This window comes from Cervus elaphus, chromosome 9 (genome assembly GCF_910594005.1).
Source record: "Cervus elaphus chromosome 9, mCerEla1.1, whole genome shotgun sequence".
NCBI classification, from domain to species: Eukaryota; Metazoa; Chordata; class Mammalia; order Artiodactyla; family Cervidae; genus Cervus; species Cervus elaphus.
Genome location: NC_057823.1, coordinates 67,053,654 through 67,075,777, shown reverse-complemented (window position 1 = coordinate 67,075,777; position 22,124 = coordinate 67,053,654). Strand labels below are relative to the sequence as shown.

General features: G+C 38.1%; 1 protein-coding gene across 2 annotated transcripts in view; it reads left to right on the top strand.

The window, feature by feature from the left end:
- The window catches only part of GEMIN5 (gem nuclear organelle associated protein 5), a 42,181-nt gene that overhangs the window by 2,723 nt on the left and 17,334 nt on the right, over positions 1–22,124 (top strand). For both annotated transcript variants that reach the window (XM_043913382.1, XM_043913381.1), the window contains exons 4-17: positions 2,353–2,504; positions 2,711–2,830; positions 2,953–3,085; positions 4,107–4,272; positions 5,142–5,354; positions 6,166–6,251; positions 11,848–11,930; positions 13,508–13,641; positions 14,903–14,976; positions 15,678–15,859; positions 17,755–17,894; positions 18,847–19,018; positions 21,222–21,449; positions 21,931–22,044. In XM_043913382.1, coding sequence (XP_043769317.1) covers positions 2,353–2,504; positions 2,711–2,830; positions 2,953–3,085; positions 4,107–4,272; positions 5,142–5,354; positions 6,166–6,251; positions 11,848–11,930; positions 13,508–13,641; positions 14,903–14,976; positions 15,678–15,859; positions 17,755–17,894; positions 18,847–19,018; positions 21,222–21,449; positions 21,931–22,044 — 1,997 coding nt within the window. The remainder of the gene's footprint in view (positions 1–2,352; positions 2,505–2,710; positions 2,831–2,952; positions 3,086–4,106; positions 4,273–5,141; positions 5,355–6,165; positions 6,252–11,847; positions 11,931–13,507; positions 13,642–14,902; positions 14,977–15,677; positions 15,860–17,754; positions 17,895–18,846; positions 19,019–21,221; positions 21,450–21,930; positions 22,045–22,124) is intronic.

Below are 22,124 nucleotides of genomic sequence, written 5' to 3'. Positions count from 1 at the left end.
GCCTCAGTAGGCGGTCCCCTCTCCCTTAATGCTCCATTTACTTCTCTTTCAAAGATGTCCATTCTGTCTAGTTTAGAGATGAGACATAAGCACAAGAATCTAAGAGGAGAAAGTTCAACAGGAGAGAATTCAAGAGACTTGGAGGTGGGGTAGATACACATGAAAACTTTTCCACAAAGTCTGTTGCAACAATGTACATGTAGACATGAAGCCAGAGGAGGTATATGGGGGTCAAGGGAGCATTAAATGGAAGATAACAAAGGCATGTTTCTATGCTGATGTAAATGAGGCAGAAGAAGGGGAGTCTATTGCAGGAGTGAACAGTGATGAATACAGGAGTGATAATGAGAAGTCAAGAGGGAATTGGCTCCAGATCACAAGTAAAAGGAACCAACTGAGAATATGGAAATAGGTGTAAGTAGTTTCACAGATCTGCTTGGAAGAGAAGGGTGTTTCATTCTGATGACTTCTGATTTTTTGTGAGGCACAAGTCAAGTTCAGAGTGGGGCAGGAGCTGGATGCAGGAAGAAGGTATGAAAAGTCATCTCAGAGAACAGGAAAATGAACTTTCTGAGGGAAACTGCAGGTCCCCTGTTCCTGGTTGAGTGCCAAGCCGAGGATCATAATCGTGAATTTTAAGCAAACTACTCAAACTGATTGAGAGTCAGCCAGGTTTGGGGTTTTGTAGAGTAAATACCCTGAGAAAAGGGGGAACAAAGGAGATGAGGATTTTATTTAAGGAGTGATTATAATGAATCCATCATGCGGGCATGAACAGGAAGACAGGTGTGGGTGAGTAACACTGAAAATGGAAGGGGTCTGTGATCAGAGGTCTCCATGAAATGGGAGCATTGTGGTAAGGGTACAAGAGACGGAGCAGAAAGGGTGGTAGGCAGGGGTCAGAGAATGGTAAATCAAACTGACCTTGACAGATGAGCAGAAATTCACAGGAAGAGGTGAGTCTTTCAAACAGTCAAACAGGATTGAATCAGAATGATTTGTTTTTAAATGTTCTCCAAAATAGTGATTAGTCCCTGAAGTCTTGATTGAAATTGCAAAATAGCTTGATCACATGTCTGTTAGGTTATATAACTTGATGGTTTTCAAAGTCTGTATCTTCAAAGATTTGATATATTCTATGATTTTTTTTGTAATAATAATAAAGTTGTAATTGGGAAAAAATTTTTTTAATAAAAAGAGAAAGCTGTAGGATTATCTAATGTATAGGAAATGTAAACAGGTATGCCCACTTTGGAGAGCAATTTTGCACTTTCTAGTAAAGCAAAAATGTGACTAACATTCTGGCAGTTCTGTTACTAGGCATCAAACTTGAAACTGTCTTAAGTGTGTGATAAGATTATTAATTAAGTTTATTATATATGTATAATCTTATAATAATAAGATTATTAATAGCATTTTATGTTTATAATAGTAAAAAAAAAAGTGAGAGCCTTTCAAAAGGAAAATGAGTAACTAAACTTGAAGTATATTCATACAGTGGAGTACTGTATAATAGTATAAATGACTGATCAGGGACTACAGTTACATGTGTCAACATGGATGACTCACAAAAAGAATGAGTGGAAAAAACAAGCTACAGAAAAATAGACATGTTACCATTTATATGAAGCTTTTAAATGTACAAAGTAATTTTGTATCTCATTTAGGAATATATACAAAGAAAGTCTAGAACTAATACAACACAAGATTCAGGAATAGCAGTTTACCTCTGTGGAAGAGAGGGGGAGAAATTTGATTGGGATGAGATATACAGAGGATTTCAACTGTACTGCAAAGTTTTTTTTTTTTCCTTAAGCTAGAGAGTAGATATTTCTTTATTGGGTCTGAAATACTTCATCATTTAAAGAAAAAAAACTATTAGAGTTTCTCAATTTCTTCTAAATTAAAAAAAATGACAGTCTTGAAATACTCAGATCTACAGGTTAGAATTCTGCAGCTTTTGTTAGAAAAGTAAGATTACTTGTAAAAGTAAAAAGATATTTTTAGTATATTAGGACAAATTCATTTCCAATTAGGGAGATTGCTGGCCCCTTTCAGGACTGTTTTTCTTTAATGTTTCCCTTGAGCACAAGCATGCTGTGCTGTCAACCTTCATGCTGGGCAACATGTATAGTATACCATAGTACCAGGAATTTGATCATTTGATCAAAATATGAAATAAGTATACTTTGGAAAAAGGACAGAATAAAATTATTGCTTGCTCTCTTTCCTCCTCCGATCCCCACCCCCGGCCCATGCACTTAACTTTTAGAAATAAACAATAACTCCTAAGCCAAAATGTTTCCCAGAAAGACTGTATTTTTCAGCAATATTTCTGACCTTGTTTTTTAGCTACAAGGATGGCATAGTGGTTATAATTGACATCAGCAAGAAAGGAGAAGTTATGCACAGGCTTCGAGGACATGATGATGAGATCCATTCCATAGCCTGGTGTCCCCTGTCGGGTGAAGACTGTTTATCCATAAATCAAGAGGAAAATTCAGGTAGAGATGATTTAAGAGGGTTCAGTACTCTTTAGACCCAAAGAACCAAGTGGGTAGAATAGTGTCATTTGAATTACATTTAAAACTAGATTTTACAGATCAAATCTATGAAAATGATAGTTACAGGAACCCTTGCAGACTCGTTTTTTATTTAATGAGTGCATTTTTAATGCAAATTAAAAACAAAATTACCATCTCTATCATAGAAGAACCTGAAATTCCCAATGGGAAAGTTATAGCACAAACTGCAGTAACAAAAGGCTGCTACTTAGCCACTGGGAGCAAAGACCAGACCATTCGGATCTGGAGCTGCTCTAGAGGCCGAGGTAAGACTAATTCGACATTTTCTTTGTGATATAACCTCTGTCAATCTAGTAAAAGCTTTTTTACTGCCTTGTTATCCTGAGTGTGTGTCTTGACTGTCCATGGAACTTCTTTTCATCTGCAGGGGTGATGACTTTGAAACTGCCCTTTCTTAAAAGAAGAGGAGGGGGTGTAGACCCAACTGTTAAAGAGCGCCTTTGGTTGACACTCCATTGGCCCAAGGATCAGCCAACTCAGCTGGTATCCAGCTGTTTTGGGTAAGGTTTTTTTTTTTTTTTTGCGGGGGGGCGGGATGTCATGCTCTCTGACACATTTTGTTTTCCTCTCTAGTCTCAGGAATTCCTAGGCTTCTCTTTCTAGACACAGAAGATGGAGACAGCAGTGGCTAAGGTTTATGTTATGATGGGCCATTTGTAATGGAAAAGTCATGGAGTTAATACCAGTGCTGTCTAATAAGAGTTATGAAAAGATCAAATAAGTACAGCCTGCTTGTTAAGCATGGACTCTGAAGTCAAGCAGATTTCAGAATCAGTCCGTTACTTATCAGCTGATCATAAGCAAGATCCTTCACTTTTCTGAGCTTCAGTGACTTCACATGAATAAAGCGGCGGTTATAGTGTTTCCTTTCTCTTAGGATGATTATGACCATTCATTAAGCAAAATTTATTGAGCACCTATTTCTAGTTGCTTGAGATGACAAGTGAATTTAACAGTGTCCCTGCTTTTAAATGAGGTAATACAGGTAAAGCATATAGGAACCTCCCAAAGTGTTAGTCATAATGCCGCTCCCCTCACTGCTCCAGAGCAGACATATGTCTTAAAGCCTTTGTGGTTATACAAATTATGGTGGCATTTTATAATTAAAGCTGTTAGGAAAATCTGTGCAGAAGGTAGTCTAGTACATTTGCATGGTTCAAAAAGGATGAAAGGATATAATAAAGCTCCATTTAAAAAATTTTAGCCACACCACGTAGCTTGCAGGATCTCAGTTCCCTGATCAAATCAGGCAACTGCAGTGAAAGCACCAAGTCCTAACCACTGGACCACCAGCAAACTCCAGAGCTCCCTTTCCACCTCTGCCTTCTCTGCTTGGTTCTCCTCGCCACAGGCAATAGTTTTCTTTTGTTTTTGCATCTGTCTTAGAATATGTAATTTGTCTCTCCTTAAAAGAACAATGAACAGAAAGTATTTTGCAGCTGAGGGCCCACACTCTGGCCCAAAACCACTTGTTTTCAGATTGTTCATGAAAGAGAACTGCTACTTGTTTTTCCTTCACAGAGGTGAACTGCTTCTGTGGGATCTCACTCTGTCTTGGAGACGGAAATATACCCTCCTTAGTGGTTCATCAGAAGGGCAAAATCATTCAAGGATTGTGTTTAATTTATGTCCTCTGGAAACTGAAGATGACAAACAGCTGCTGCTTTCCATATCAATGGACAGAGATGTAAGAACAGCTTATTTTGCATTCAACACTGTATAGTGGTGATTTATGACTTGGATAGGATTAGAGGACTTCTTTAAGCTATCATCAGTTCTCACACCTCACCTCACCCCCAGGTTCCAATTTCAAAGTTACTGTTTCTGATTGGCATTAAATACATTAGCAGTAGAGAAGTAAGGGGAAGGGGAGGAACAACCAAGATGTCTTTTTGTTTAAGCAGATACAATAAGGAAGAGATGTGTGCATGGAAGGATGTGAGAGGTCATCATGGTTTAGCTTTAAAATATCCTTAACTATAGTTTAGGTAGCAGAATCATCTGCTCTTGGCAGTCTCTGTAAGACAGAATTGGCTTTATCTAAGTAACCTTAGTGTTTTGCAATAAGCAAAGTTTGTTTGATAGAGTTTGTTTTCTCCCAAGTCACTGTGAAGTCAAGTGAAGATTAAAAACTTAGCACTCCTCTTCCAATGGCTATGGTAATATATTTTGCTTTTTGAGATAAACTCTGATTCTTCCACTGCCCTGGGACAATCGTCATCTTTTTTCTTTCTTTACTTTTTTTTTTTTTTTTTTAGTTTACCAAATGAGATTATCAATGCTGTAATATTGTGGAAAGGCCACTGGACTCGGAAATAGGAAGCCTGAGTTCTAGTGTATTGTATGCCTTCAATTCACTTGGCATCTTAGGGAATAAATGTATTCCAAGATCCCTTTGAGCCCTGTAATTTACTGCTTTTTTTTTTTTCTAATTCCTACTGGAATAGTTAAGTTACATTCTCCTGCTGCACTCATTGAGCCCATTCTGTCTGAAATGTTGATTGTTTTTCCTGTTTCTCTGATCTTCATAAAGACCCTAACCCTTGACCTTTTCAGGTAAAATGTTGGGACATGGCCACTCTGGAGTGCTGCTGGACCCTGCCTTCCCTCGGTGGGTTTGCCTACAGTCTGGCTTTCTCTCCTGTGGACACAGGCTGCTTGGCGATAGGTGTTGGGGACGGCATGATCCGCGTATGGAATACACTCTCCATAAAGAACAACTATGATATGAAAATTTTTTGGCAAGGTGTCAAGTCCAAGGTTACAGCGGTAAGGATGCTTTCTCTGAGCTTGCCATGCACTGTTTGCAAATAACTAACTCTCTCTTAGAGAATACCTGTCCACACAAATGAACTCTACCAGGAATTCACACTTCTTCAAGAGTATTTTTGATGCAATTTGAAACAGGGAAAGCACAGGGATCCTCCCTAATCCTCCCTAACCAAACACATTACCTTCAAATTCAGAAATTTGGCTTTGTTTGTAAAATTACATTTTTATTCAAGTCACCCTGTTTTCTAATAGTAGAAAATTTAAAATAACCTGGATGTGCATGTGTTCATAGGAGGTACATTAAATTATAATATAACCACATGGGGAATAATAATGTTTGTGACTTAAAAAAACCCACAGTACAGAAGTGTAGAAAGCAAAATGTTTTCTTTTCCACCCTTGACTCCATTCTCCCGCTTCCATAGTCCAAAGCACTGTTGATGTATCTTTCCAAGCTTTGTTAATTAATAATAGAATCATATTTTCTAAATTGTTCTGGAATCTTTTACTCCCTGCCCAACAGTGTGTCACGCACATCATTTAAACATTTGATCCTATTTTTGCTTTTCAACTATATATAAAGTTTACTCACAAAAAATTTCTAGAAAGATACAGAACTGGCAGGGGGTGTTTTGGATGGTGAAATTACAGGTGACTTTATTTTTAATATTATTTCTCTTTTAAATAATGAGAATTTGTTACTTTTAAAATTAGAAGACACCAAGAGCAAGAAATTTTTCCAGTTGAACGCTGAAGTATAACCTAATGAGTCCCTTAACAGTGCCCCTCTCTTTATATTTCTTTGTAGCTGTGCTGGCACCCGACCAAGGAAGGCTGCTTAGCTTTTGGAACTGACGATGGAAAAGTGGGATTGTATGACACCTACTCCAACAAGTAAGAAATAGATGATCCTTATTTAGCCCATTGACCAAAATGTTAGTGAGTTCACTTTGAGTTCATAGACCCAGATGTTTATTTATCATAGTAAGACCGGGAAGCATCTTTAAGATTCTGACTCTGCGACTGGGGCTTAGAACTCAGAATTTTATTTTTAAAACATTTTTTCAGGTGATAGTGATGGTTTAGCCCATCTGACCTGTGAACACCACTGAAGTTTTTTTTTTTTTTCAGGAAAAATTTGCTTTTGTTTTCCCTCAACAATTTTTTTACTAAAGTTTTCAGGCATCCAAGAATGTTAAGTTATACATAGGGGCTTCCCTGGTGGCTCAGATGGTAAACACTCTGCTTGCAATGCAGGAGACCCAGGTTTGATCCCTGAATTGGGAAGATCCCCTGGAAAACAGAATGGCTACCCACTATAGTATTCTTTCCTGGAGAATTCCGTGGACAGAGAAGCATGGTGGACTAGTCTAAAGGGTCGCAAAGAGTCAGACACAACTGAGCGACTGCCATTTATGTGGGCTTCCCTGGTGGCTCAGACCATAAAGAATCTGCCTGCAATGTGGGAGGCCCGGGTTTGATCCCTGGTTGGGAAGATCCCCTGGAGAAGGAAATGGCTACCACTCCAGTATTGTTGAGTGTAGAATTCCATGGACAGAGGAGCCTGGCGGGCTGCAGTCCATGGGGTCACAAAGAGTCAGACACAACTGAGCGACCAATACTTTCACTTTCAAGAATGTTAAAAGCTTAGAATAAAGAACATCTCTGTATGTTCCATCTTGAATTACCACTTGTTAACATTTTGCCATACTTTTGGTACACTTAACAAAAATTAGCAGTAATCTATAATATGATGTAATATCCTGTGTGCATACAAATTTCCTTAGTTGAGCCAAAAATGTTTTTCTAGCAATTTTTTTTTAAACCTTTTTTCAATCAGGGGTCACATATTGTATTTTTTTATGTCTCTTTAGTCTCTTATTATAGAATAGTCCCCCACTTCTTTCCATAACATTGCCTTTTCAATTTGAAGATTCCAGATAAGTTGTTTTCTAGCATATTCTACATTTTGGACTTGTCTAGTTAATTCTTTGTGGTGACTTGTAACTCATTTCACTCCTTCCTGTATTTCCTATTTTCCTTGTCTTCCCTGTATTGCCTGTAAACCTTCTAGAACAGCACTGTGTCTTTAGTCACAGGTGGCTACTGAAGTGTGCTGAGTGTAGAACGCACCTGAGAGCTCAAAAAAGAAGAATGTGAGATGCCTCAATAATTATTTATTTTAATTATATTTTAAAAGGTAACACTTTTTACATACTGAGCTAATTCCTAAAATTGAATTTCCCTTGTTTCTGATACTTCTGTTAACATGGCTACTAGAAAGCTTTAAGTTGCAGACGGGGCTTGTATTTTTGGCTCACAGTATAAATCTGTTGGACACAGCTATTCTGAGTTCTTAATTAGATTCCACACCTGCACTGTTCAGTTTGGTAGCCACTGGCCACGTGTGGCTACTTATGCTTAAAGTAATTAAAATTAAATAAAATTAAGTTCCTAGTCACATGTGCCACATTGCCAGTGCTCAAGGGCCATATCTGGCTAAGGGCTACTTTATTGGACAGCACTGTTCTAGGCCAGGGATTAGAGTATTGTGGCCCATGAGCTAAGAAAGTGTATAGTTGCTCAGTCGTGTCCAACTCTTTGCGATCCCATGAACTGTAGCCTGCCAGGCTCCTCTGACCGTGGGATTTCCCAGGCAAGAATACTGGAGTGGGTTGCCATTTCCTCCTCCAAGGGATTTCCCAACCTAGGGATCAAACTCAGGTCTCCTGCATTGCAGGCGGATTCTTTTATCGTCTGAGCCACCAGAGAAGCCCATGAGTTAAGAATAGTTATATCTTTTAAAAATCAATGAAAAAGAATCAAGAATATTTCACAAAGTGTGAAAAGTAAGTAAAACTCAAGTTTCTCTGTCCATAAGTAGAGTTTTATTAGAGCTCTGCCACACTCGTTTCATTACCTCTTATCTGAGGCTGCTTGCGTGCTACACAGCAAAGTGGATGGATTGTGACAAAAAAACTGCTTGACTCACAAAGTTTGAAGCACTGACTACCTGGCCCTTTACAGAAAAAGTTTGCCTACTCCTGTTCTAGGTCATTTGCACCTACGTGAGAATCATTCATTATACTGTAGAACTAACCTTTTCATGTGCCAATTCTTTAGGTACTTGTGTATAACTTGTTGTTTATTATTTAATCACTAAGTCACATCTGACTTTTTGCAACCCTATGGACTGTAGCCCACCAGGCTCCTCTTGGGATTTCCCAGGCAAGAATACTGAGTGGGTAGCCATTCCCTTCTCCAGGGGATCTTCCCAAGCCAGGGATCAAACCTACACCTCCTGCATTGGCAGGCAGATTCTTTACCGGTGAACCACCAGGGAAGACCCTATGTATAACTTACACAGCTAACTGTTTTTCTCCATTTTTAATCTTTTTTTTAAAGGCTACACTATTTCAAAGAAGTACTTAATAAAATAAAATTATATGTCAATTTAAATAGCTTTGTGTCAGTACAAAATTACTGACTAATTCTAGTAAATTACTATCTTTTGGTTATTATAAGCTGAATATTCAAACTGATAGCAGCAAAGGTATATAGTAGGAGGAAGGACGTTACTGTAGATATATTGTTAGGTATCCAGCCAGAAACGCTTATTCTATTGCCTTTACCCAAAGAAAATTTGGTTTATTGTCTAGACTGATCATGATAAATGTGTCAGATACATGGAAATAAAGAAGTCAACAGTTCATTCAGTCACAGATACTGGAATTCTAAAATCACACAAAGAGTATAGTATATGTTAAAGGAAATAACTGCACTGCCCTGTCTGGACACATCACATATCATTAATCAACCACAACCTTCAAAAATATCCTGAAAAGCAAGATTTCTTTTTTAAAAAATAAAAACCAAAAGCTCAAAAAGAACTACCATATGACCCAGCAATTTCACTCCTCGAGATATATCCAAAAAAAACAAAAACACTAATTCTAAAAGATACATGCACCCCATTCTTCAAAGCAGCATCATTTACCATTGCCAAGGTATGGGAGTAACCTAAATGTCCATCAACAGATGAAAGGATAAAAAAGATGTGTGTGTGTGTGTATATATATGTATATACTATATACATATAGTATATATGTATATGCTACTCAGCCATAAAAAACAATGAAATGTCACCATTTGCAGCAACATGGATGGATGTAAAGGACATTATGCTAAGTGAAATAAGTCAGAGAAAAAGACAAATACTATAGATATCACTTATATATGGAATCTAAAAAATACAACCAACTACTGAATGTAACAAAGAAGAAGCAGACTCAGATACATAGAACAAACTACTGGTTACCAGTGGGGGTAGGGGTAGATTATAGAGACAGAGGAGGGGAAGGTATAAACTATTGGGTGTAAGGCTCAAGGGTGTATTGTATAACATGGGGAGTATATCCAGCATTTTGTAATAACTAAATGGAAAATAATCTTTAAAAATTGTAAAACATTTTTAAATTTTTTTAAATAAAAACCATTATTACGTAGAAAGGAGGCTAATTACTTTACAATATTGTAGTGTAGAAAGGATGGAAGAAATGAGTGTTTGTGAAGAATAAAAATACTAATCCAGAGGAAAAAAACTTAAAAACCGATCTACTCTGAAATCTTGGGAAGTCCCTGGCTGTCCAGTGGTTAGGACTGCACACTGCTACTGCAGGAGGCACAGGTTCAATCCTTGGTCCAGGATCCTGCAAGCGGCTTAGAACAGCCGAAAATAAATAAATTAAGCCTTAGTTTGAGAATGTGATGTTAATGACAGGGTAGGCCAAAAATGATTCTAGACTTTTACTTGAATATAAGGTGGATATATTTGCATGATGATAATATATGCTTAGTAGTAACCTTATTTCTGGGCTGAACAGTTTGCATTTTCTGTCTTGTCCTGTTTTTCTCAAGTTGTGATAGCCTTTACTTTTGTATATAACTACAGTAATATTAGAATATTTGACGTTTAAGTGAAGTGAGAAACTCAGGGATAGGGAAAATGACCCCAAACTGGCCAGTTAAGGGATATTAATAACTATTTTCCAGGTAAAGTGTGTTTGGGACTTATTTTTTAGTTGCTATTATTACATGGTATATTAATTAAATGATTGCTTCTTTATAATTAGCTATTTGGAGAAGGGTACTGTTATTTTTCTTTAATATCAGCAACTAAGTTTGTAATATGTGAACCGTGAACTTGCAGATGTTCAAGCAGGTTTTAGAAAAGGCAGAGGAACCAGAGATCAAATTGCCAACATCTGCTGGATCATTGAAAAAGCAAAAGAGTTCCAGAAAAACATCTATTTCTGCTTTATTGATTATGTGAAAGCCTTTGAATGAGTGGATCACAATAAACTGTGGAAAATTCTGAAAGAGATGGGCATACCAGACCACCTGACCTGCCTCTTGAGAAACCTGTATGCAGGTCAGGAAGCAAGAGTTAGAACTAGACTTGGAACAACAGACTGGTTCCAAATAGGAAAAGGAGTACGTCAAGGCTGTATATTGTCACCCTGCTTATTTAACTTATATGCAGAGACATCATGATAAACGCTGGGCTGGAAGAAGCACAAACTGGAATCAAGATTGCCAGGAGAAATATCAATAACCTCAGATATGCAGATGACACCACCCTTACGGCAGAAATTGAAGAGGAACTAAAACACCTCTTGATGAAAGTGAAAGAGGAGAGTGAAAAAGTTGGTTTAAAGCTCAACATTCAGAAAACTAAGATCATGGCATCTGGTCCCATCACTTCATGGGAAATAAATGGGGAGACAGTGGAAACAGTGTCAGACTTTATTTTTCTGGGCTCCAAAATCACTGCAGATGGTGACTGCAGCCATGAAACTAAGAGACGCTTACTCCTTGGAAGGAAAGTTATGACCAACCTAGATAGCATATTAAAAAGCAGAGACATTACTTTGCCAACAAAGGTCCGTCTGGTCAAGGCTATGGTTTTTCCAGTGGTCGTGTATGGATGTAAGAGTTGGACTGTGAAGAAAGCTGAGTGCCGAAAAATTGATGCTTTAGAACCGTGGTGTCGGAGAAGACTCTTGAGAGTCCCTTGGACTGCAAGGAGATCCAACCAGTCCATCCTAAAGTTTTGGAGATCAGTCCTGGGTGTTCATTGGAAGGACTGATGCTGAAGCTGAAACTCCAATACTTTGGCCACCTCATGTGAAGAGCTGACTCATTGGAAAAGACCCTGATGCTGGGAGGGATCGGGGGCAGGAGAAGGGGATGACAGAGGATGAGATGGCTGGATGGCTTCACCGACTCGATGGGCATGAGTTTGAGTAAACTCCGGGAGTTGGTGATGGACAGGGATGCCTGGCGTGCTGCGATTCATGGGGTCGCAAAGAGCCGGACACAACTGAGCAACTGAACTGAAGTGTGTAACAGGCAACTTTTTAAAAAAAGATGGTCTGTTTTCCACTGTACCTTTTTAAATCTTTCTGTTTATAATTTCCCTTCCCCCCAGACCTCCACAGATTTCCAGCACGTATCACAAGAAGACTGTGTACTCGTTAGCCTGGGGACCACCAGTACCCGCCGTGGCACTCGGTAAGTATCTGAATCATTCTCTAACAAACATAAGAGTATTCTCTTTCAACTTAACCCTAGGATATTCAACCTGGGAAAAGTCATAAACATTCTTGCAGTAACTCCTTATGCAGGCTGCTGTGTCCCTGGGGTCCGTGAGGGCAGTTGTAACAGGTGATCAGTTGGAAACCATTCACCTAGAATAAGCCTCTCCAAATTAAAGCATTTGGTCTCTCTGAGCCGAATTTTTTTATTGTGAATATAGTTATCTCATGCTAGGTCCTGATACCTAATCTAATAATTTTCACTAAAATTTGCCATTGCCTTTTAATTTTATCAGAATTACAATGTTGAGAATTCCTTGGCAGTCCAGTGGTGCAGACACCATGATCTCACTGCCAAGTGCCCAGGTTCAGTCCCTGGCCGGGTAACTAAGATCCCACAAGCCACTCAGTGTGGCCAAAAAACTAAACAATTTATTTTTAAAAAATTGTTAAAGAATTATAATGTTAATCATCATCTGTTTCAACCTACAGTTAAAGCAGGGTCAGAATTTCTCAAATGATCTCTTGTTGCCTGTGAATACATTCTGACCCTTTTCTAGCCCCTCAGGCTTGCCTTTCTTATTCCTACAATGGTAGGTCTTGCAGAATTAAATTGAATGTGTTCAGCAAAATCTTTAGTAGTCTTTTCTTCAGCATCTACAGTGGAAAATCTGTATATCTGCATAACTGCAGTGTAAGTCATCAAAACTCAAGCAGCATTGTAGTTGTAGTTCATTCATTCATTTAGCAAATGCTGATCCTTGATTTGTGCCAAACAGTTCTACAGTAGTGAAAATAAAACTTGTCCTTACAAAAACCCATCAGAACTACTGTTTACTTCCTAAAATAAACAGGACAGTTACTATAACACCAAAGAAATCATTGCTTTGAGAATAGCTTCTTACATTAGTCATAGGAAGTCCTGCTGCTGCTGCTGCTGCTGCTAAGTCGATTCAGTCGTGCCCGACTCTGCCACCCCATAGATGGCAGCCCACCAGGCTCCACCATCCCTAGGATTCTCCAGGCAAGAACACTGGAGTGGGTTGCCATTTCCTTCTCCAGTGCATGAAAGTGAAAAGTGAAAGTGAAGTTGCTCAATTGTGTCCAACTCTTAGCGACCCGTGGGCTGCAGCCTACCAGGCTCTTCTGTCCATGGGATTTTCCAGGCAAGAGTACTAGAGTGGGGTGCCATTGCATTCTCCGGGAAGTCCTGCAGCTTCATGTATTCAAATGCCAGACAGTACTTATTTCTGTAAGAGAAGATAAATTCCCCAAAACTTTGAGAACATGTCTTCTTATTCCAGCTTTGGCATCCCTACTATTTTGAGTGACAGAAGAATGTTTAAAGCAAACTATGTTGTATTATAAGAATTAATAAAACTTTTTTACTTCTCCTCACAACAACTGTGTTCAGATGCATACCCTGACTTTATTCCAGGCTATTAATGTAATTCTCTTAAAACATCTCATAGTATAATATGGTCATATTACAGCAACAAACAGTTAAGCTGGTGAAGTACAAAACTGATAAGCTTTCTTTTCTATTCCACATAGGAGAAGGAGACAGACCTTCCCTCACTTTATACAGTTGTGGAGGAGAAGGGATTGTCTTACAGCACAACCCTTGGAAGCTTAGTGGAGAGGCCTTTGACATCAACAAACTCATCAGGGACACCAATTCAATCAAAGTAAGTTCTTGTGATTTGAAGTCTTCTCATGATCTCTCTGTTTTATCTTCTCATCTTGCATGATAAATGCCATTATGTGAAGTATCCATTATGCTGTCAGATTTCAGGCTTCTCTCAGTTGCAATGGCTATTTATTATAAACTTTCAGATCTTGAATATAAAGCATCCTTTTCACACCTGCCACTTTCTCCAGAGGGAGGTGTTTGTAAAAATTACTTTATAATATGGTATCCAAGTACAACTATGAGGTATTTTGCTCAAAACAGAATTATCATTTTGGTTTTTTAGTGAAATAATTACAGATTTATACAAAAGCTGCAAAAATAATGCAAACAATTTCCTTATATCCTTCACCCAGATTTCCATGTTTAGTAATTTTCTTTACCATTATATCAATATATCTGTATGCCAGAACTGTCTTTTTAAGTGAAACCATAAATGTTGAGTTTTCCTTACTCTTTCAAATGAGCATTTTTTTACTGTTGTTCATTATTTTTGTATGGCTATTTTTGTTATAAAAATAATATTTAATCATAAATTGAATTATTTTTATTGGCTATATTCCTTCATGTTTTAAATGTTATCTGAATATTCAACAATGAATAAAAGAGGCAAAATTCCTGTTCCTAACAAGCTTTTAGTTTTTTAAGACTTAAATAATAGAGATCAGAAATTCATATAAGGAATTTGGGCTGGAAATGGAAATTTAGAGTCCCTTTATATGAGTGGTAGCTAAAAGCTGTGGGCATGTGTGAGGTGGTCTGTGGAGAGACAAGTAAGAAAAGAAGAGGGCCCAGGCAGCCTTGGGGAGCAAAGGAACTGTTCTCTAATAAAAACAGAAGAAGAGAAAAAAAAACTACTCTGGAAAAGAAACAGAAGAGAGGGGAAGAGAAGAAGGGTGGAGTATGTGACTTCTGTTAAGGAGATGGCAGCCCCCATGTTATCGAAGCCAGCGGACATGTTTCGTGTCTTACCGTGGGATAAAAGTCATTTTAATTAAGTTCATTTCACAAGGTGAGACACTGCAAACATTTAGTATTCACTGGCCTGTCTTTTGTCCCAGTTAGGAAATCATATTTAGAATACTAGTTCTTTGGCAAATTATGCAGATTATTTATAAGAATGGCTGTTGTAATTAGAATATTTTTAAACAAGGGTTTGTTGTGGTTTTTTTTTTTCTCTCACACTGTCATCATTGATTTGTAAGCTGTGTGGCAAGAACAATGTTTTTAGTCGAGATTGGTTTGTTTTGCTTTTCTAGTACAAATTGCCTGTACACACAGAGATCAGCTGGAAAGCAGATGGCAAAATCATGGCTCTTGGCAATGAAGATGGGTATGTGTTTGTTTCTGTAAAAAAAAAAAACTTTGTAATTGCACATATATTTGATCACAAGCTAGTGCCATCTGTAATGTTAGTTGGGAAAGCCTAGCTGTATTTGATATTCTGACTTATCCCTGATATCTTTAAATAACTAAGGAGCCCTCTGCATTCTTGAGAACTGCAAAATAAGTTAAATATTTATAGCTAAAAGAGAATGTTTGCCTACTCTGTTTTGGCTGTAGTATGTGTCAAAGAATGCTCATCTCCAGAATTACGTTCCCTAAATCTCCCTTCATTCTTTAAAGGAAAAAAAAAGCAGAAATGCTTTTTAGGTCTTACTATATCCTTTCCAATGTTTTGTTTTGTTTTGATTTTTTAGGGTGTTTTGTTTTGTTTTGCCCTTTCCAATGTTGATCACAGGAACATGGTTACTATTTCAGCCATTGGTTTAATTCTTTTAGTTTTTCCCTGGTACCATTTATTATTTTTAGAGCATGATAAATACAGCTTTTCAGAGGTTGTTGAGATTTATTAAAGCTGTTGAAAGAACTGCCTTTTGTACCTGATTTTTTGTAAGAGTAACCTCTGCAGTTTAGGTAGGGTTATCCTATTCCATTTCACCTTTCTTTGACTGATGGAATGAGGGCGATACCTGCTTGCACTGAACTGTAATTTGAGCATCCTTTCTTATCTTGATGTGTTTCTTATTCCAGATCAATAGAAATATTCAAGGTTCCTAACCTGAAGCTGATCTGCACCATCCAGCAGCACCACAAGCTTGTGAACACCATTAGCTGGCATCACGAGCACGGCAGCCAGCCAGAGCTGAGCTCTCTGATGGCCTCTGGGTCCAACAACGCAGTCATTTATGTGCACAACCTGCAGGCTGTCATAGGTAACTTGGGTTTCTTTCCATCCTGGGGAGTGTTTATCTACTTTTTGTTCCAATTTTTGTACCATTTTCCTTTCTTTTTGGTATTAAACACTACTCTTAATGTTTCTGCTTTCAAAAGTAATGTGTTCACCTTATTTAAAACACAACAAAAATTTCAAACGTGACAATACATATTAACTTACAAAGTAAAGTACCTCCCCTATTCCCATCCCTCATTAATAAACGTTGCTGTTTTCTGCAAATTTTCTAAAGTATAGTTATTGCCAAGTCACTCTCCAAAACATGGTGCCAATTTATATCCCCTTCCAATTTATATCCCAATTTATATCCCCTTATATAAAAAATACGTGTTTGAGTATTTGACACGTACAACACGCATCCCATCCCCATGCATGACTGCGTCTAATTCTTACAATCCTGGGAGGTAGGTTTTGTTATCTTCGTTTTCCTAATTGAGGCTGAGAGGGGTTAGCTCACTTCCATGCATCCCACAGCTCGTATCTGATAGAGCCCAGACTCAGTCCCGCACTAACTGCAGCGTCTGCGTGTGTCCTGGTAACTACTAGTCCCTGTGGAGCAGGTTGATCTTTTTCATATTTTCATACAACTTAACACATCTTAAACTTCTCTGAACTTCCTCAGCACCTAGTAGAAACAGTAAGTGGTCAGAAGAGCCTTTTTTTTAATGTGAAAGAAGTATAATTACTTTCTTTTCTTAATATGAAGAAAAAACAAAACACATAACCCATCTTTGTTGCCAAGAGCTATAATTTTTGTTTTTTAATATGCTTTTGTTTCTTTTGCCTGAAGAGACAAATCCAAAAAAATACCGCTATCATTTATGTCAAAGAGTTCCTTCCTAAGAGTTCTAAGGTTTCCAGTTTTACATTTAGGTCTTTAATCCATCGTGAGTTTATTTTTTTATATGGTGTGAGAAAATGTTTTAATCTCATTCTTTCACAGGTAGCTGTCCAGTTTTTTCCAGCATCACTTACTGAAGCACATTAACTTAATTCTTAAAAGCAGTGCAGATCTTAGTCTACTGAAATACTATCATCCTGGTTTGTTTTTTATTTTTTATCTACTGAATAATAGAAAAAGGGAAAAAATGACCAGGAAAAACTTCATTCTATTTTTATCTTCTTATATTTAAATAATTCACACTTACAGAAAAGTTGTAAAAATAGTATGAAGGACGACCATATACCTTTTCACAGATTCAACAACTTATAACCTTTTGTCATATTCGCTTTGTGCTGTGGTGTATGAATTTTCCAAAGTGTTTGTGTTGCACGTGTCATGCCGCCATATTCCTTAATATTTGTGTATTTTGTAAGAATAGTGATATTCCCTTATATAACCACAATTCCATTATTCAGTTAATTTAATATAATAGTTTGATCTACCATGCTTATTCTAGTGTTGTCAGTTGATCCAATATTGTCCTTTATATCTCTCAGCCTTTTTTTTGTTTTTTCATCTTGATTTTTTTTTTTTAAATACAAGCTGGTTATTTTGTAGATGTATCCTCAGTTTGGTCTCATATATTCTTATGACTAGATTCAGGTCACACATTTTTAACTATACATAATAATACATCCTTCTAAAAAAAAATTATAATAATACATCCTTCTTGGTATCACATCCTAAAGGCATTACTTTCATTTTGAAGACTTTTAGAAAGAAAGAATGATAGCTAACACTTCTTACAGTAAGCCCATGTGCCAGGCACTGTGGATATGCCTACACTCTTAACCACTAAACAGTGTTGCCCAATGAAAATCATGTAGAAAGCATGTGGTAAAATCTTGATTCTTGCCATGTTAATTAAAACCCTCCTTTATGTCTTTCTGTTGTTGTTATTGGTATCAGTGACATCATCCCCTGTCTTTTAGAGAGCAATCCTGAATCTCCAGTGACCATTACAGAGCCCTACCGGACCCTGTCAGGGCACACAGCCAAGATCACCAGTCTTGCATGGAGCCCACATCATGATGGAAGGCTGGTATCTGCCTCCTATGATGGTACAGCTCAGGTACTATTGCATCCTTGATTCTGTGGGTTCTTCACTACGTACTCTAACTGAAACTCTTTCTTCTTCTCACCTGCGATTTTTCTGAGCTCTAGAGGGCATTTTACTAAACATATCTGGGCCCTTGGCAGGGTAAGTTTGGGTTTTTTTGTAACTTAAGTGAAAGAGAATATTGATAGGAACTAGCTAAACTCTAATGTTTTTAAAGATTTCCCTTTGACCTACTGTCAGTATGACAGACTAAAGTTGATGTGAAAAGTACTCCTCCCATTCTGTTCTATCACAGAATGATGACTATAATCATGAAAAAAATACTTTTAATAATAACTCGGTAGCTCACATCTTCAAGTTCTCAAAAATAAAGATGAGATGCCAAGCCAGAGCTGTGAAGAGAGTTTTGGATATCAGAACCAGAACAGACCTTAGGAACTGGGGATCCATCATCAGTGATGGATGTCTGTCTCAGTACTGAGTGGTAAATGAGCTGTCTGCACAGAGCTGAGAGCCATGACTGGCTGCCCTTTGAAATGGAGACTGGAGTCATTCAGGAAATAGCAAGGAAATTGATCATTTGCCCTGAGACAGAAGAATCACCTGTGAGAAATTAGAAGCCTTGCATCACACATGTAGATGTGGACTCTGAATCAGAATTTCTTCAAGGTTTCAGAATCCCCAGCCCAAAACTAACATGCAGTACTAGTTCAGGACAGTGAAATCCATAGGGCACCATTAAAAGCTTACTGAAAATCATCCCTGTGGCAATGCCTCTATATCCCAGAACACAGAAACCTCCTTTAGGAAACAGCAGTTTCTGAAACTGCAAGTACAAACTACAAGAGGAAATAAGAGAACACAGATTTTTTTTTTTAATTTTTTTCAAAAATGTATAACAACCCCCTCCTCAAACAACAGAATAACCAGAAATTATCTATTCTCTTGTGACTTTTGGTTTTAGGTGTGGGATGCTCTCCAGGAAGAGCCTCTATGCAATTTCCGAGGACATCGAGGTCGACTGCTTTGTGTTGCATGGTCCCCATTGGATCCAGATTGCATCTACTCAGGGGCAGATGATTTCTGTGTGTACAAATGGCTCACTTCCATGCAGGAACACTCCCGACCTCCTCAAGGTCAGTCAGAACCTGGAGCCCATAAAGGCTTGTCTCATTCCCTTTCTCCTTTCCTCATTATGTTGAGTTGATCAGTCATGCGAGGAGGACATTCATGCAGGGCAGTAGAGCAGTATGGTGGGATTGGAAGCCTGAGCAAGGATAGTAGCCCCAAGGGGTCTGCAGACAACACCTGAATAGTAACAAGTATACCTAGCACCCAGATCTTGTTTTCTAAATATCATTCTCTTAAAAGGAACCTACCAGGGCTTCTTGGAAAAATGGCTAGTTCCAGGTTAGGACAGAAAAAATATAAGTCTGCAGCATCATTTGCCACAAAGGTATAACTGAGGTCATCAAAAGGACAGAGAAACCAGCTTGAAGGGGCTGGCTACCCAAATGTGGGACAATGTGAACTTGAAAATAATTAACAGGCGAATTTCACTTCTGACTATAAGAGACTAACTGAAACCAGATTTTCCCACCCACCAGAAATACCTAGAAAACTGGACAGGGTATATAAACAACTAGAAATATACTCAAGAAATGAAATGATACAGTCACATAAAGACCTATAAAAGAATCCTTACAGCTTAATCTGTAATTGCCACAAACCAGAAACAACACAAATATCAGCTGGTAAATAAACTGTGGTATATATCCTATAGTGGAACTATTCAGCAGTAAAAAGCAAGTAACTGCTTATAAATACAACAACATGGGTGAATCTAAGATTATGCCTCGCAAAGTAAGCGTGGCACAAAAGACTAAACACTGTGCAGTACTAATATAGAGTCTGAAATGTAGTTGTAAATCATATGAATTTCTAAAACAGACAAAACTACAGTGATAAATCAGTGACTGCCTGGGGCTCAGGGAGGAGGGGAATCTACCGCAAAGAGGCGTGAGGGGACATTTTGAAATAATGGCAACAGTTTATTCGTGGTGGTGGGTTACCTGACTATACGTCTGTCTAAACTCATAAAAACGTTAAAAAATCTGGTATATTTTCTTGTATTAAATTATATCTCAGTAAGATGACTTGAAATCAAGAGATAAAAGCTTTCAAACTAAAAAAGTAAATAAGTTAATAGTAAAGGATTAAAACATTAAATAGGAATTCTTGAGTCCATACTGACAAACATAAATGAACGGTCTAAAAAAATAGAGATAAGCAAAAGTTCTTTTTAGCAGAAGGCCACCTAGTAAGTGTAGACTGAACGATGGAACCGAAAATTGCCATTTGGCCATTATCACAGTAACAATTTTTAGTAAAACTGGTGAGGACAAACCTGCAAGGTACCGCCCTCCTTATTCAAGTCATCAAGTAAGTAAGTAAGTATTAGTCGCTCAGTCATGCCCAACTCTTTGCGACCCCATGGACTGCAGCCCACCAGGCTCCTGTGTCCATGAGGTTTTCCAGACAAGGATACTGGAGTGGATTGCCATTTCCTTCTCCAGGGGATCTTCCCGACCCAGGGATCAAACCTGGGTCTCCTGCACTGCAGGCAGATTCTTTACCAACTGAGCTACAAGGGAAGCACACCAAGTAATCAAAGTGAACCACAAACAATGAGACAAACAGAAATTATGTGCTACCTCACAGGCTGCACCAGGATAAACACAGCCTCACTGCTTTGTATGGCAGCTGAAAGTGCATGGCCTAAACTAATCATGCAAAACATAAGGCAGACTCAATTTGAGGGAAATCAGACAAAATAAAATATCCTGTGATCTTCATGAGTTTCTAGTCATGAAAGTCAAAATAAAATCTGAGCCTCTTCTAGACTGAAGGAAACCAGAGATGTAACAAGCCAGTGCAACATGTAGTCCTGGAATGATTTCCTTTTGCTATAAAGGACACTTCTGGTGTAACGGGTAGAACTTGAATGAAGTGGGAGTAGATATGAATAATCTATCAGTGTTCATTTCCTGATATTAATGGTTGTGCTGTGATGACATAGGAGAATTTCCTTGTTTGTAGGATATACACTAAAGTTTTCAGGGGTAAATGGGCATCGTCTTTACGATTTAATGAAATCTGAAAAGGGTTTGGTTTGGTTAACATTTTGATAATATAACTAAGACTTCATTGGGAAGGGGGGGGAAAGGTAAGAATGTTATCAAAAAGAAGAGCAATAAGGTTTTGGAGTTTATCTCCTAGAGTGCTTTTAACCCAAATATATACTTTAATTTATCCTTTTCTGAACTGTGATTTCTATAGGCAAGAAAAGTATTGAATTAGAGAAAAAGCGGCTCTCTCAACCGAAGCCAAAGCCCAAAAAGAAGAAAAAGCCCACCTTGAGAGTGCCTGTAAGGCAAGAATTATGTGATGGGAATGAAGAAGAGAGTGTAAAGGAGAGCCTGGGCCCCATTGAGAATGGCGTGTCAGACCAGGAGACTGAGGAGGAAGTCCGTGAGCCAGAGCCACCCTGTGGTGTCACCTTGGCGGGTATGTAGCCCAATCTCATGTTTCACTGTCTAGCACTTAATAGTCCTGACCAGGAAACCAAGTCAGGTCTACCTTTGAAGTGTTAAGGGAATCTAATGGATGATTGGGATGGAAATAGTAAAGTTTTCTAGAGAAAACTTATCAACCTGGGCAGGGTAAGACTGTGGGACAGAGTGAAGCTGGGGCAGCATATACACATAAGGGGACATTTTTACAGTTGTGGTGGCTAGAATCTTTATAATTTTCCTTAGATCAATGAGTCAGAGTTCTAGGTGATAAATCTACAGATTCCCAGAAGGCAGTTTGAGAGGTGGGGAAAGGGAGACTGACTACCCATGCTTCCTATCTGAAATATTTAATCTTATATTTGGGGTAATAGATAAAATCACACTGTAAAGACTGGGATAGCTCTTAATTTTTAAAAAGAACTAGATTCTACATTGTTCTCATCCAAACTTTTTTCTTTCTCCCCATGATGTAGTTTCTAAAGAACCAATTATTTGCACTCCAGCAGCCTTAGGTTTTGAAAAGTCAAAAAGCACCATTAATAACAAAGTCACTTTACTGAAAAAGGAGGTACCTAAAGAGAAGCCAGGTTGGTATCTAATAATTAAAATAATTTGTTAAAGCATCCTCAAATATTACATGCAAATGAAAACTCTACAGAGTATGGTT